Here is a 16,471-nt window from a genome sequence, read left to right as displayed (position 1 = left end):
TCTCAATGGGGCACAGATGGCAAAACTAAACTTTACATGAGTTAGTTATACTTCAGTTCTTGCTTCTCCATGGGGGAATAAATGTAATTGTTGGTTTTTCCTCATACTGTATGTCCTCCAGCCCACTTATTAGCTTTGTTGCCCTTCTTTGGACTCTCTCCAGTTCGGGCACATCCTTCTGGAGGACTGTTAACCAGAATTGGACAGCATACTCAAGATGCAGCTGAAACAGTTTTGTAACTGAGAAGGTGTTGAAGCTAGGGACTGCCAGGCAATGAAAATTTTCATTAGTAAGTCCGCAAATGCTAACTTACTAAATACTTTTTCTGTAGACAATTTACCATTCAAATAACACCACACAGAATGGGGAAGAAAGGGGATTTAAGTGGCTTTGAATGTAGCATGGTTGTTGGTGCCAGACGGGCTAGTCTTAGTATTTCAAAAACTGCTGATCTACTGGGATTTTCACGCACAACCATCTCTAGGGTTTACAAAGAATAGTCCAAAAGAGAGAAAAGAATAGTCCAAAAGAGAGAAATATCAAGTGAGAGGCAGTTGTGTGGACAAAAATGCCTTGTTGATGTCCGAGGAGAATGGACAGACTGGTTCAAGATGATAGGCAACAGTAACTCATGTCAATATTGACCAAAATCTCTGAAGAATGTTTCCAACACCTTGTTGAATCTATGCCATGAAGAATTAAGACTGTTCTGAAGGAAAATGGGGGTCCAACCAGATACTAGCAAGGTGTACCTAATAAAGTGGCTGGTGAGTGTAAGTGAACTGAGCATAGTTTGATTGGAAGTAAACCAAACAACTGGAAAACATCTGCATACCCTAAACATAGCACCTGAACCCTATTGAAATCTATGGGACCTAAATCTTGTAAATTTTTTTTTTTTTTACTTTTTTAAAGGGTAACTCTACTATCATGGGAAAAAGTCATATTGTAATTGAACAATATTAAAAACTATCTTTCCTTTTCAATCTGCATCACTGTAATTTTCTGTAACATGCAATATGGCTACCTGGAGGTGACCTGTACACAGAATGCCCCCCCAGAAATATAATTTCCCGTGTGTGATTGGCTTACGGATTTTCCTAGAAGTCTGCACTTAGATACAAGTCAAATTTCAGGAATCCCCTGCAACATTAATATAATTTTTGGTGACATACTCCCAATAATAAATCACGTCTAAAGGGGTGCAGATCCTGCAATGTTCCTCATTAGAGCCTTGCAAGTGCAGCAGATGATTGATAATTATGAAGCCACTCCCATTAATTGAATTTTCCACATGGACACAGACAAACAGCTCTTTCTTCAGAATAACAAAACAAAGTTTGTAAAAATCCTTGCAATGTACATAGCTCACCCCAAGGGGAGTTACTCTTTAACCACCTTCCGCCCGCCCTATAGTACAATGACGGGCGCAAGGTGGTTCTCTCGTTCTGATAGGACGTTATATGACGTCCTACCATTCTCACTGCGTATGCGCAGCTCGGAGCGCGCAGCGCGGCGATCGCCGGTGCGCTGTGTCCCTCGGACACAGTGGATCACGGAAAGAGCTGAAGATGTCGGCTCAGTCATGTGATCAGCTGTGTCCAATCACAGCTGATCACATGTAAACATGGAAATGCCGGTTATCGGCATGTCTCTCCTCTCGAGCTGTCACGCTGACAGCTCGAGAGGAGAGCCGGTAATCGGCTTTCCGCGGAGGGGACATATACAATGATCATCAATGATCAGTGTGGCCCCAGAACCCAGAAGTGCCACGTGCCAGTGCCCATCAGTGCCACATCAATGCCACATAGTGCATACCAGTGCACATCAATGCCACATATCAGTGCCCATCTGAGCTGCCTTTCAATGTCACCCATCAGTGCCAGTCAGTGCCACCTATCAATGCCAATCAGTGCTGCCAATCAGTTTCGCCTGTCAGTGCCGCCTATCAGTGCCAGTCAATGCCGCCTATCAGTGTCACCTATCAGTGCCATGTATCAGTGTCATGTATCAGTGCTGCCTTTCAGTGCCCATCAGTGATGCCTGTCAATGCCCATCAGTGCAACCTACCAGTGCCTCCTCATCAGTGCCCATCAGTGCCACCTATCCGTGTCCATCAGTGCAGCCTATCAGTGCCCATCACTGCAGCCTCATTAGCGCACATCAGTGAAGGAGAAAAATCACTTATTTACAAAATTGTATAACAAAAACTAAGAAAAAACGTTTTGTTTTTTTCAAACTTTTCAGTGGTTTTGGGTTTGTTTAAGAAAAAATAAAAATCCCAGAGGTGATTAAATACCACCAAAAGAAAGCTCTATCTGTCTCAAAAGGGGGTATAAGTGCCTTGTAGGCTAGTGGTTAAGGACACTTTGCAAGCTTTTGGTAAAATAAAAAAGCTCATAAGTAGCTGGGCACTGCCGTGGATGTCACGTAACAATGCAAAGCACCTTGTCCACATAATGGCCTCATCCCCACAACTTGGGCTCAGTGGATGTGTGGGGGTCTTTGTTTAGGAATCTGGAAGCCCCTTTTACAATAAAGTTGAACACAGATATCTGCCCCCCCCCCCCACCCACAACGTAAATAAGCACACCTTGACAAAGTCCTTTTTAAGCTGACATTTATTATAAAAACATTGCCCCTGATGTAAATACAATGGCAATCGTGTTATCCAGTTGTTTAGATCTCTTGTCAATCACAGTGAATGACAACCTGTGCGTGGCAATGCACTCCTGTCATTAAATGACAACTCCACAGATGGCTGCTGAATGTCAGCAAACTGGTCAATAAAGCTTGCTGACATCATTGACCTAATATGGTCAAGATCATGTTAGGTCAGTGATGTCCACTGGCTTGTTTACAATTTGGAATAAGCCAGCAGACATCCAGCACCTAGAAATATCACTACCAAATTAATTATATCTGGCTGCAGCAACTGGATGTTTAGGGGAGTGGGCGAACTGGTCAAAACTGGCTCTTTAGTTTGCCCATTCAGGGAGCTGCAAACCGCTTGGGTTTGGGTCAAATTCATGGTCATCTTTAGTCAGCAATGAAGCATGTATGAAATTATGGAGAAAAATAATTATATTTTAAGGATGATCACTGGGACAAGTATCATAAACTTAATCTCTCTCCTAATGTGAACCCATTGTTTTAGTTAGGTGATAAAAATTAATGGAGAAGAATATACACTACATTTCCAAAAGTATTGCAACACTCCTCCAAATCACTGGATTCAGGAGTTCCAATCACCTCCATGGTCACAGTTGTATAAAATCAAGCACCTAGGCATGCAGACTGCTTCTACAAACATTTGTGAAAGAATGGATCACTCTCAGGAGCCCAGTGAATTCAAGCGTGGTACTGTGATAGATTGTGAGTATAACCTGCGCAGAGGACTAATCAATTTAGACTGACTGCTGCTAGCAAAATAAAAAATGTGTACCGGTGAACAAATGCGTGAGTGCAAACATAAAAATTGCTGCGCTGCTTCTCTAAAAACTACTTTAAATAATTAAATGAATGAACTCCCTACTACAGAGTCCCCACAAATGTGCATGTGCTATAATGCCCCTTGGGTTGACAATTATATCCCACCTCCCCAGTGACTAAATGCTAAATAAACCAATAAGTAAGGACAAGGTGCTTAAATGGCAATAGTGCTAAAAATCGCACATAAAGCCATAAACTGTGTATACAGTGAAATTGTATAAATATATATATGTGTGTATGTCCCAATAATGTGCAAACATATAAAATTTCCAAAACAATTGTAGGTTCCAAAAAAAATCCCAAAGAAACCCCCATCCTCATCTGGTGTGAATATTAAGTGATACAGTAATAAATCTTCTTATCCATAGCAATTCTCTGTGCGTAGTGCTCCCCCTCCAGAGCCCCACTCACCACAGATAATTGACCACCTGGAATGGTAGGTCAAATATCGCATAAGATGTTGCAGCGCTCTCCTGCAGGAAAGTTTGCCTTCTGTGTGGTCTTGACACCTCTATATGGTGATGACAAACTCCATAGTAGAAACACCTCTAAATCAATCGTTTGCTACAAAGCTCCTCCAGAATCTCCACAGTACTCCTTCACCACCATAAAACATCAAAGGAAAATTTCCATAGCGTAACACCGTATTTATTAGGTAAAAAACATTTAAAATTGCACTTGCATAAATACCATGTGTATGGAACTTTAAATCCCAGCAAAAAGCAATTCCTTCTCAGAGGACAAGTGTCATTCCTGATGACATCATACAGCGAAACATGTAGGGCGGGGCTTGATAGTGCTACACTTGTCCTCCTGAGAAGGAATTTTTAGCACTATTGTCGTTTAAGCACATTGTATTTACTTATTGGTTTATTTAGGATTTAGTCACTGAGGAGGAGGGATATAATTGCCAGTCCACAGGGCATTATAGCACATGCACATTTGTGGGGACTCTTTGTGTAGTTGGGTGTTCATTCATTTATAATTTAAAGTAGTTTTTGGGAGAGGCAGCGCAGTAATTTTTATGTTTGCACTGTGATAGAGTGCCACCTGTGCAATAAGTCCATCTGTGAAATTTCCTTGCTACTAAATATTTCACGGTCAACTGTTAATGGTATTATAACAAAGTGGAAGCAACTAGGAACAGCAGCAACTCAGCCACAAAGTGGTAGGCCATGTAAAATGACAGAGCGGGGTCACCAACTGTTTGCAGAGTCAATGGCTAAAGCCCTCCAAACTTCGTGTGGCCTTTAGATTAGCACAAACGTGCGAAGAGAGCTTCATGGAATGGGTTTCCATGGCTGAGCAGCTTCATCCAAGCCTTACATCACCAATGCCACCACAATGCAAAGTGTTGGATGCAGTGGTGTAAAGCACGCCACCACTGAACTCTAGAGTAGTGGAGATCCGTTCTCTGGAGTGCTGATTCACGCCTCTCTGGCTGGAAATCTGATGTACGTATCTGGGTTTGACGGTTGCCAGGAAAACGGTACTTGCCTGACTGCATTGTGCCAAGTGTAAACTTTGGTGGAGGGGGATTATGGTGTGAGGTTGTTTTTTCAAAGGTTGGGCTTGGCCCCTTATTTCCAGTGAAGGGAACTCCCAAGGCTTCAGCATACCAAGATATTTTGGACAATTTCATGCTCCCAACTTTGTGGGAAGAGTTTGGGGATGGCCCCTTCCTGTTCCAACATGACTGCTCACCAGTGCACAAAGCAAGTTCCATAAAGACATGGATGAGCGAGTTTGGGGCGGAGGAACTTGACTGGCCTGCACAGAGTCCTGAGCTCAACCCGACAGAACACTTTGGGATGAATTAGAACAGAGACTATGAGCCAGGCCTTCTCATCCAAAATCAGTGTCTGACCTCACAAATGTGCTTCTGGACGAATGGTCAAACATTCCCACAGACACATTCCTAAACCTTGTGGACAGCCTTCCCAGAAGAGTTGAAGCCGTTATAGCTGCAAAGGGTGAACCCTATGGACCAAGAATGGGATGCCATTAAAATGTGTAAAGGCAGGCGTCCCAATACTTTTGGCAATATAATGTACGATCACTACAACCGATGCTCTAGTGTGGAAGACCTACATCTCATAAGTGTGTTTTGTACATCAAAATGTAACTAAGCACCTTTTTAAACTTGATTCACTCAATGACTAATGTTAACATCCCCAAAAATACTAGGACGGAACTTTTCAGTGAATTGTTGAGTGACTTCTTCAAACACTCTCAGCCCCTTATATATATATATATATATATATATATATATATATATATATTTTTATCCTTTTGGAAGCGAAAGTATCTATTGCTAAAGCCTGGAAAACCCCAACGATTGACCTTGTTGTGACCAAGAACAAAATTTCTTGTATAGTGCTCCATGAAAATCTGGCCAGTATTTTAAAGGAAAATCAAACCAGTTTTAAAAAAAGAGCTGTGGGTGGAGCAACTCCTTTCTTCTTTTCTACACCTTCCTTGTCTTTTGTTTCCTCTTTTACTCTTCATATGCATTACTGGCAGGTCCTTTTAAAATATTCTGTTGGACCATTGGTTGGCCCTTGTGGGCACTGATTTCCCACATGCTGTTCAGCAGACTGCACATTAACAGGTGCTAATTTAGTTCACCTTTTCGCTATGTCTTGGGAGGGTGGTCTGAAAGTGTTTTGTCTTCCCCTGTGAGTGAACGCACGGGATATCGCTTGTGTTGCTGTGTCTCAATGGTATTGAAATTAGGGTTTCCCCTATGATTAAAATTGCCTTTAGATATGACCAATGTAATCTAATCTTGGTTGTCAAATCTGGTCATTTCTGCACTAGTACCTGCCTTTTTTATTTTGCCTTAAAACTTTAATACAAATATTGGAACAGAATATACAGGTGAAACTCGAAAAATTAGAATATCGTGCAAAAGTTCATTTATTTCAGTAAAGCAACTTAAAAGGTGAAACTGATATAAGACTCATTACATGCAAAGCAAGATAGTTCAAGCCGTGATTTGTCATGATTGTGATGATTATGGTTTACAGCTCATGAAAACCCCAAATCCACAATCTCAGAAAATTAGAATATTACATGCAATCAATAAAACAAGGATTGTACATAGAACAACATCGGACCTCGGAAAAGTATAAGCATGCATATGTACTCAGTACGTGGTTTGGGCCCCTTTTGCAGCAATTACTGCCTCAATGTGGTGTGGCATGGAAGCTATCAGCCTGTGGCACTGCTGAGGTGTTATGGAAGATCAGGATGCTTCAATAGCAGTCTTCAGCTCTTCTGCATTGTTCGGTCTTGTGTCTCATCTTTCTCTTGGCAATGCCTCATAGATTCTCTATGGGGTTCAGGTCAGGCGAGTTTGCTGGCCAATCAAGCACAGTAATCCCACAGTCATTGACCTACGTTTTGGTGATTTTGGCAGTGTGGGGAGGTGCCAAGTCCTGCTGGAAAATGAAGTCCGCATCCCCATAAAGCTAGTCTGTGGAAGGAAGCATGAAGTGCTCCAAAATCTCCTGGTAAACTGCTGCGTTGACCCTGGACTTAATTAAGCACAGTGGACCAACACCAGCAGATGACATGGCTCCCCAAATCAACACAGACTGTGGAAACATCACAATGGACTTCAAGCATCTTGCAGTGTGTGCCTCTCCATTCTTCCTCCATACTCTGGGTCCTTGGTTTCCAAATGAGATGCAAAAGTTGCTCTCATCAGAAAAGAGGACTTTGGACTACTGAGCAACAGACCAGGTCTGTTTTGCTTTAGCCCAGGTAAGACGCTTCTGATTGTTGTTTGTTGTTCAGGAGCGGCTTGACAAGAGGAATACGACATTTGAAGCCCATGTCCAGGATCCGCCTGTGTGTGGTGGCTCTTGATGCACTGACTCCAGCCGCAGTCCACTCCTTGTGAAAGTCCCCAACACTTTTGAATGGCCTTTTCCTGACAATCCTCTCTAGGCTGCGGTCATCCCTGTTGCTTGTGCACCTTTTTCTTCCACACGTTTCCCTTCCACATAACTTTCTATTAATGTGCTTTGATACAGCACTTTGGGAACATCCAACTTCTTTTGCAATTACCTTTTGAGGCTTTCCCTCCTTATGGAGGGTGTCAATGATGGTTTTCTGTAGAACTGTCAGGTCAGCAGTCTTTCCCATGATTGTGATTCCTACTGAACCAGCCTGAGAGACATTTAAAGGCTCAGGAAACCTTTGCAGGCCGTTACCTGAACCGTTATGGCTTAATTAGCTGATTAGAGTGGGACACTTTGAGCCTAGAATATTGTGCCTTTTCACATTATTCAAATTTTCTGAGATTGTGGATTTGGGGTTTTCATGAGCTGTAAGCCATAATCATCACAATTATGACAAATCACGGCTTGAACTATCTTGCTTTGCATGTAATGAATCTATCTCATATATTAGTTTCACCTTTTAAGTTGCATTACTGAAATAAATGAACTTTTGCACGATATTCTAATTTTTTGAGTTTCACCTGTATAACTAAACATTCCTAGTATTTTCTGTCCGTCAAACCTGAATAAGGGTTTACAAATTAAACTTACATAAACTACATGGATGATCGTGAAGTTAAAGTAGAAGAGATGTAAAGTGTAGGTGTGTAGTTTACAGTGATGTTGAATTGATTTTGTATATAATTACAGACCCTGATGAATTTGAACAGATATATGAGCCACTGGATGTGAAAAGCAAGAAAATCCATATTGTAGATAGTGGATTGACATTCAATCTGCCATACCCTCTTATCCTAAGACCTCAACGGGGAGTGGATTTGATCATCTCCTTTGATTTTTCTGCAAGGCCAAGTGATTCAAGTCCCCCATTCAAGGTAAAAAATATTATCTTGATAAAAATATACTGCAAGTATAGTCTGCCTTATGCCCTAAACTACTGCTTTTTCCTATTTTCTAGCTATGCTCTTTGATAGTTGATTCAAACTCTGACTGGACAATGTTTAGTATGTATTTAAAGTTTGTACTGTGTATTATACAAATTTTCTGAATTTTTTTTTTAGCCTTGTTTTGCTTTTTTTTTAATTATATTATTCATCTCACTGCTGTTGATCGCCTGCAGCCTTTTTTGCAGCCATTTTCTGACCCATGCATTTGCTCCAGTGGCAGTTGCATGTTACTGCTCAGAATGGTCTTCCTGATGGTGACAATTGTGAAATATGATGTGGCTGCTTCCACTAGAAACTCATGAGAGGGGGAAAATGCAAGCAAGCAATTGGGAGACAGGGACAGAGTGTTATCTCCCTATCACAGGAACTTAACAAAGACCTTCATGGTAGGATCACCAGGTCAGTGGCGTATCATCTATGTGGGCAGAATGTGGGTTGTCGCACTCTGCCCACATAGAGTAAAAAAAAAATGTGCAAATAAGTCCATGTACAACATTTTCCTGGGCCCCAAGTGATGGTAATGTTGCTAACCTGCATGAGCTTTGGAACTTTTTTGTTTTACACACGCCGGCGGCCGTCCACATTTGCCGATGCTTAGATTATAGTTCCGGCAGTTGCCACCCACAGTCAGCTTCAGGTGCCTGGCGAAAGGCATATGCATGTCTCCTCCACTGCAAAGTGCACTGAATCAGCTTCCCCCTCCTCAGCTCTGATGTTTTCCTATACACAGGCAGGAAAAGCCAGGGAGGTGGAAGGACACCACTGTGCATGTGCCCCACTGATCTGAGGACTGTAGTAAATACAGTATAGATGGAGTTGCTTGGGAGGGGGGACACAGTGACTGGTAAGGGGGGCAAGTTGGCAAAGATGTGAACTTGTAGTGATAAGGGGGGGGGGGAGTGTAGGATGTTATGTGCATATGTGCTAGGAGTGCTTTGGGAAGGGATTGGATTTGTGCTGGAGGGGGGTTGGATTGAAATCCAACTAACCTCCCCCCCACCTTCAGCACAAGTCTTCTGCCTTCCAAAAGTGCCCTCGAAGCACTTTGCTGCCCCCAAGTCAAAGAAGCCAATTGCCACAGAAGGGTGCTGGGTGTCTGTGCTAGCACCCCCCCTGCCAGGAAATTTAGTAGAGCCAAGTGACAGAACTTGTTCTGACACTGAGATCCAGGGAAGAGGATTTGTGCTGGGGGGATTTAGAGAAGGGAGGTTTGGTGGAGGAATATTTGTACTGGAATGGGGGGGGGGTGTGCTGGGAAGGAGAATGCGGGGGAGGTGGAAGAGGATTTATTCTGAGAGGTGTATTGGGGGGGGGGGGTTGGGGGGGGAAGAAGGCTTTGTTCTGGGAAAGGAAAAGGATTTTCAATGTGAGAGAGAATTGAGGGGATGGGGATTTTGCTGGGAGTGGGTATTTTGGGAGGGTAGAGGAGGACTTCTGCTGAAAGAGTAACAAGTATTGCTTGCGTGGGGGGGGGGTGCACTCTCCTTACTCCTACACCCCTAATGCCTACACTATTTTTGTTTTGTACTCCAGACTCTTACCATGCATTTGAAAGTAGTCTAGAGAATCCTCTTGCGCTAAAAATGGTGAACGACTAATACAGCTGCCAACACTTTCCTACTAATACCTAGTGTAGTGTGCAAACATAAATAAATATATAGTGTGGCGCTCAAAATAAATAAATAAATATAAATAAGTGATCAATACATATACAAAATACCAAAATAAAGACTCCTTTATTTTCAAAGTGCAAAGTAACAAAACTCACATATCTCAGCAGTCCTCCCTCCTCACCGATGTGTGGGTACACTGCATGTGAATTGGGACTTCCTGGGTGTAGCAAGATGGCGTCGCACGCCGGAAGTGCGTCACCGCGCACCGGAAACTGCGGACTCGTAAACCTACGCGTTACGTCACTGACAACTCGTGACTTCCTCGGGGTTACACTTTGAAAATAAAGGAGTCTTTAATGCTACACTTAGAGGGTGTTTTCTTCTTTGGCTCACTGGATTGGTGAGCCATTGTTCTTCAGAGGCACCTTGGCTGAATAAGAGAAATAGGAGGCCCACCAGGAAACACAAAGAAGGAAGGAAAAGTTGTTGGCCCTTTTTGATTCTAGGATCCAGGTTGATCCTACAAGCCTGTTGGCCCTTAGGGGTCGCAGGGAGGAGGTGAGGAGGACATTTAGCCACTGTTTGGAGAAGATTTTGGCACAAATCACTTATTGAGCATCACCGTATATTGCATGAATTGATTTATCACTTGAAGAACAGTATATATATTGATTTGTAGAAGGAACGGACATTTATTTATTCTTTTGCACTATTTTTTTTGGCACTTTTACACTTTTTAACAAGTTGGTACTACTTTTTTTGGTCACTTATATGTCAATTATAAGCATGTGATTTATATAAGCCACTTGTTTCATTTAAGAGTGTGATCACTTGAGTCATTTATTGATGCACGTATTTATTGATTATTTATTTGAGACACTTTAATCTTTTAGAGTGTGATCACTTGAGGTATTATTGTAATTATTTTTATTGATTATTTATTTATTTTAGCAGTCATTATTTTGGTATTTTGTATATGTATTGATCACTTATTTATATTTATTTATTTATTTTGAGCGCCACACTATATATTTATTTATCTTACCATGCATTACACACTCTTGTCCTCTGCATTCTGTGCATTACACACGTCTGTCCCCTGCATTTTTTGTATTACATTCGCCTGATCTCTGCATACTGTGCATTATGTGCTCCTGGACCCTGCTTTGTGTGTGTCAGGTACTCCTAAACCCAGCACTGACTACAGCGCTCTGTGCTACTTGCTCCTGCGTTATGTATTCTAAACCCAACGCTGTCTGCAGCACTCTGTGCATTGCAAATGCCCATCCCCTGTGCTTTGTCTTACATGCTCGTGCACTATATACAGTCTATTGTGCATTACATAATTCTCACCAAAGTGTTCATTATGTCAACAGTTGCTGGTTGCTATGCAGTCCCTGACTATTTTATTGAAGTTCTTTTTCACACAAATAGAACTTTCTTTTGGTGGTATTTGATCTCCACTGTTGTTTTTTTTTTATTCTTTTTTGTTTATTGTGAATGTAAATACTGAAAATTTTGGGGGAAAACACAATATTTACTACTTTGTTATAAAACATATACAGTAAAATCAAATTTCAAAAATTTAGGCCAAAATGTATTCTGCTACATGTCTATGGCTAAAAAAAAAGTGTATATTAATTGGTTTTTGTGAAAGCTATAGCATCTACAAGTTATGGTATATATGCTGGAATTTACACATTTATAGACACTATACTAGTAATGGTGCTGATCATCAACTTATTGTGTGATTGTGATAGTGTGGTGGGCAATGTGGCATTAACTGATGCTGGCTAGGAGGAATACTAACTGACACTGATGTCGCTAGTGACACTAATAGCCATCATGCTCAAAAAAAATTAAAGGAACACTTTTAAAACACATCAGATCTTAAAGTAGAAAAATATCTTGCTGGATATATATACTGATATGGACTGGGTAATGTGTTAGGGAATGTAAGGATGCCCCATCGGTTAATGGAAATGAAAATTATCAACCTACAAAGGACTGAATTCAAAGACACCCCGAAAATCAAAGTGAAAAAATGAGGCAGCAGACTAATCCATTTTGCTGAAATTTCATTGCAGAAACTCAAAAAGGTACTCAATAGTTTGTATGGCCCCACGGGCTTGTATGCATGCCTGGCAACATCGGAGCATGCTCCTAATGAGACGACAGATGGTGTCCTTAGGTATTTCCTCCCAGATCTGGACCAGGGTATCACTGAGCCCCTGGACAGTCTGAGTTGTAACCTGGTGGTGTCGGATGGACTGAAACATGATATTCCAGAGGTGTGCTACTGGATTTAGGTCAGGCGAGCATGGGGGCCATTCAGTGGTATCAATTCCTTCATCCTCCAGGAACTGCCTGCATACTCTCGCCATATAATGCCGGGCATTGTCGTGCACCAGGAGGAACCCAGGACCCACTGCACCAGCATAGGGTCTGACAATGGCATCTCGATACCTAATGGCAGTCAGGGTGCTATTGTCTAGCCTGTTAGAGGTCTGTGCATCCCTCCATGGATATTCCTCCCCAGACCATCACTGACCCACCACCAAAATGGTCATGTTGAACAATGTCTCGGGCAGCATAACGTTCTTCACGGCTTCTCCAGACCCTTTCACATCTATCACATGTGCTCAGGGTGAACCTGCTCTTATCTGTGAAAAGCACAGGGTGCCAGAGGCGGACCTGCCATATCTGTTGTTCAAGGGCAAATGCCAATTGAGCTCTGTAATGCCGGGCAGTGAGCAGAGGGCCCACTAGAAAACATTGGGCCCTCAGACCACCCTCATGAAGTCTGTTTCTGATTGTTTGGTTAGAGACATTCATACAATGACCTGCTGGAGGTAATTTTGTAGGGCTCTGGCAGTACTCATCCTGTTTCTCCTTGCACAAAGGAGCAGATACCGGTCCTGCTGATGTGTTAAGGACCTTCCACGGCTCTGTCCAGCTCTCCTAGAGTAACTGCCTGTCTCCTGGAATCTCCTCCATGCTTTTGAGGATGTGCTGGGAGACACCGAAAACCTTCTGGCAATGGCACGTATTGATGTGCCATCCTGGAGGAGTTGGTCTGCCAGTGTAGGGTCTAGGTATTGCCTCATGCTACCAGTAGTGACACTGACCCTAGCCAAATGCAAAACTAGTGAGAAACAGTCATAAAAGATGAGTAGCGGAAAAAATGTCAGTGGACTCCACTGGTAAAACCATTCCTGTTTTGGGGATCATCTCACTGCTGCCCATCTAGTGTACCTGTTGTTAAATTCATTAACACCAAAGCAGGTGAAACTGATTAAAAACCCCTCTGCTACTTAACTGACCAGATCAATATCCCAGGAGTTTAATTGACTTGATGCTATACTCTGTTTAAAAAGTGTTCCTTTAATTTTTTTGAGCAGTGTATACTACTGTAGTAATGACACTAGCTGGGTGACAGGGTGATGAGGAGAGCTATCAAGGGGTTAACTGTGTGCCTAACAAGTGTATAGACATGTGCAGAATGAAAAAAATGTGTTTGTTGCAATTCGTTATTTAAATAATTTTGTTTCATTAAATTGTTTACTTCGTTTAATACATTTTCTAATTTTGTTTCATATATTCATTATCAAATATGATTCAGTTCAAATTCAGTTCAACTGAATTCAGAAAATTTTAATTGGCATTTGAATTTATTCTATTTGAAATTCGTATTTCGCAAGATGGGTATATTCTTTCTATTTTCTTGTATTCTATTATATCCTCTCATTTTCTATTCAAATTTGAATTTATTTTAATATTTCTATTCTTTTGGTTTTTTTTTATTCTATTTTGAATTACAATTTATTCTATTCCAAATTTTAATTTCGGGAGACAGTTATTCTTTCTATTTTATTCTATTCTATTTTCTATTCTAGTCTAGTCTATTCTATATTCCATTCATATTCAAATTTGTATTTGAATTTTGGAAGACAATTATATTTTCTATTTTATTCTATTCTATAGTTTTTTCTATTCCCATGCTATTTTTATTTTCTATTCTATTTTATTTTTTTCCTATCTAATCCATTCTATTTTTTTCTATTGTATTCTATTCAATTGGTTTTTATATTCTATTATTCTATTTACTATTAGATTCTATTCTTTAATGTTCTATTTTAATCGTTTCGTTTTCTAATTCAATTCAAGTTTTAGTCAAATTTGATTTGAATTTGAGTCCAAAATATTCTAATCTATTCTATTCTTTTATGTTCTATTTTATTCATTTCATTTTCTAATTTGATTCAAATTTTAGTTATTTGAATTTTGGGCAAATTTCGTTTCATTATTTCGGTTTCTTTACTATTGTAATTCCAAAATTCAGATACATCAGAATTTTCAAATAACGAAAAATGTGTCCGAATTTTGATTTCAAACTTCACATGTCTACAAGTCTAATGTGTTTAATGTGTGCTGCTTTTATTCACAGATCTGGCTGCTTTTCCTCACTGAAAGTTGATTTCATGGAGAAGAAACAGACAGATCACTGTTCTGGGTTTTGTTTGTTTATAAACAACAAACTCTGTGCTGTGATTGGCCACAGTCGATCATCAGGTATGGGGGGGCGTGATTCCATACTTGGCACTCTTTGCCTTGTTCTGCACTGCACATTCCCCATTTAACACTACCACATTCTGCACCATGTTCTCAGATTCTATTTAATCACACCCTCTTTAAGCCATGCCCAATATTTAGCACACTTTAAACCACACCCACCTACAGGTAAGCCTTATTATAGGCTTACCTGTAGGTACAAGTAAAAAAAGATCTTGCGTCCACTTTAAGTGTAGTGCAGGTGAAGTGTAGTGTCCAGGGCCGTTGTACACCCGTCTGGTGGAACCCTATCCTTGAAAATTCCCTAGGGAAGATGCCCACTGAGGGCTTGATAAAATCAAGGAAGGAATTCTCAGTTTAGCTTACTTTATAGGATCGTGGGTACAATGCCCAGCACCTGCAGACATTCAGTACAGCTGTCTGCCCATACCTCCATATGGGTAGACCATTACTGAAGTACAGGAAGAGTGGGTGAACTACAAGGATCTCTGTAAATGAATGATGCAGCTGTGTGGACAGAGCCCAGCACATCTGCACTGTTTTTAAAAAGGGATCGCTGATGTGGGAAGAGGGTGTGGGCTTCCTGGACAGAATGTCCTTTGATAGTTATAGCCTTGTTGGTGAATCCTTGGACAAATTTATGTAGGAGGTCATAAGATAAGAGATAAGAGTACCTTTTGCCGCAGAAAAAGAAGGCAGAATCTTCATCAGGAAATTTCTCTATTCTGGAGGTTAAGAAGAGTTCCTTTCATTTTTCCCTGGTCCGCAAGTTAGTTATTTCTGGGAACTCAATTCTGTCATAAGTACTGGACCCAAAGTCCTCCTCACAATAATGGGGCACCCACACTTATCAGAGTTTCTACTCAAACCTGAACAGCACCCCCAAGGCTAATGGTGACATTCACCCTATCCTGGAGCTAAAGGTTCTTCTGAGAGAAAAAGCTCCTCATGAAATATGCCATATCAGTCATTGCTTCCCTACATCTGGGATACCTTCTGGCCTCTGTGGACATCAAGGATGCCTACTTGCATGTCTCCATCTTTCAAGTGCATCAACTCCTTTTGCCTTGGCTCCACTGCTGTTGGCTGTGTTGCAGGTGGGGGATGTCAGGTTCAGTAACAAACTGAGCAAGTTTTTTCCAGGTATAGGGACCCTCTAGCCTTCACAGAGGATGCTCAGGTTACTCTCCATTGGATCAGTTCAGCCTGACCTATGCTTTTCTTCCTCTGAAACTCCTTTCTCCACCTCCCTTTTGTGCCTTGTGTTTGATGTATTGTCCACTCCTCAGTTGGACTGCCTAGTCACCTCAATACATGCTTTTGGAAATACCTGAATATTTCACCCTGTGCCCCCTAATGTACAATTAAGAAAATAGGATTTTTGACTTGCCTTCAAATCTGCAAACAAGCGTTTTACGGTATGTCAAAAATCCTATTTTCTCAATTGTACATTAGGGACATCGCTCCCTCCTCTTTTTTCTTATGATGCACTCATATTGATTGCTACCAATCTGAGGCATGCTGGGAGTGACTGAGGTTATATTGGGCTGTCCTTACAACTTTATTTGCCAGTGTCCAGTTTCCAGAAGACAGCAGCATAACCCAATGTACGTAAATACTTTATTCTATGTTTCTAATGTACTTCAAGAAAAGGATTTTATGGTAAGTCAAAAATCCTATTGGTAGCAATATTAAAAATTACTTTTGACTTTGCATAAACAAGTTAAAGATTATAAAAGGTTTTATTGATAGGTTTTAAATATACTTTAAGGGGAAATGTAAAGTATATTGATCAATAAAGTAGCATTTTCAGTTAAATATTTATTACACCAAAACACAACTAGCCTTTTCCTCTCTTCCTGTTGGATTCAATACAAT

At 41.0% G+C, this 16,471-nt stretch overlaps 1 protein-coding gene across 2 annotated transcripts in view; it reads left to right on the top strand.

The window, feature by feature from the left end:
• Positions 1–16,471, top strand: part of PLA2G4A (phospholipase A2 group IVA) — a 237,517-nt gene that overhangs the window by 196,368 nt on the left and 24,678 nt on the right. For both annotated transcript variants that reach the window (XM_089692650.1, XM_089692651.1), the window contains one exon: positions 8,152–8,336. In XM_089692650.1, the coding sequence (XP_089548776.1) occupies positions 8,152–8,336 (185 nt within the window). The remainder of the gene's footprint in view (positions 1–8,151; positions 8,337–16,471) is intronic.

The sequence above is a fragment of the Staurois parvus genome, unplaced genomic scaffold (assembly GCF_062004578.1).
Source record: "Staurois parvus isolate SC_StPar_1 unplaced genomic scaffold, SC_StPar_1.0 ptg000597l, whole genome shotgun sequence".
Classification (NCBI taxonomy): Eukaryota; Metazoa; Chordata; class Amphibia; order Anura; family Ranidae; genus Staurois; species Staurois parvus.
This window is presented reverse-complemented; position numbering and strand designations above follow the sequence as displayed.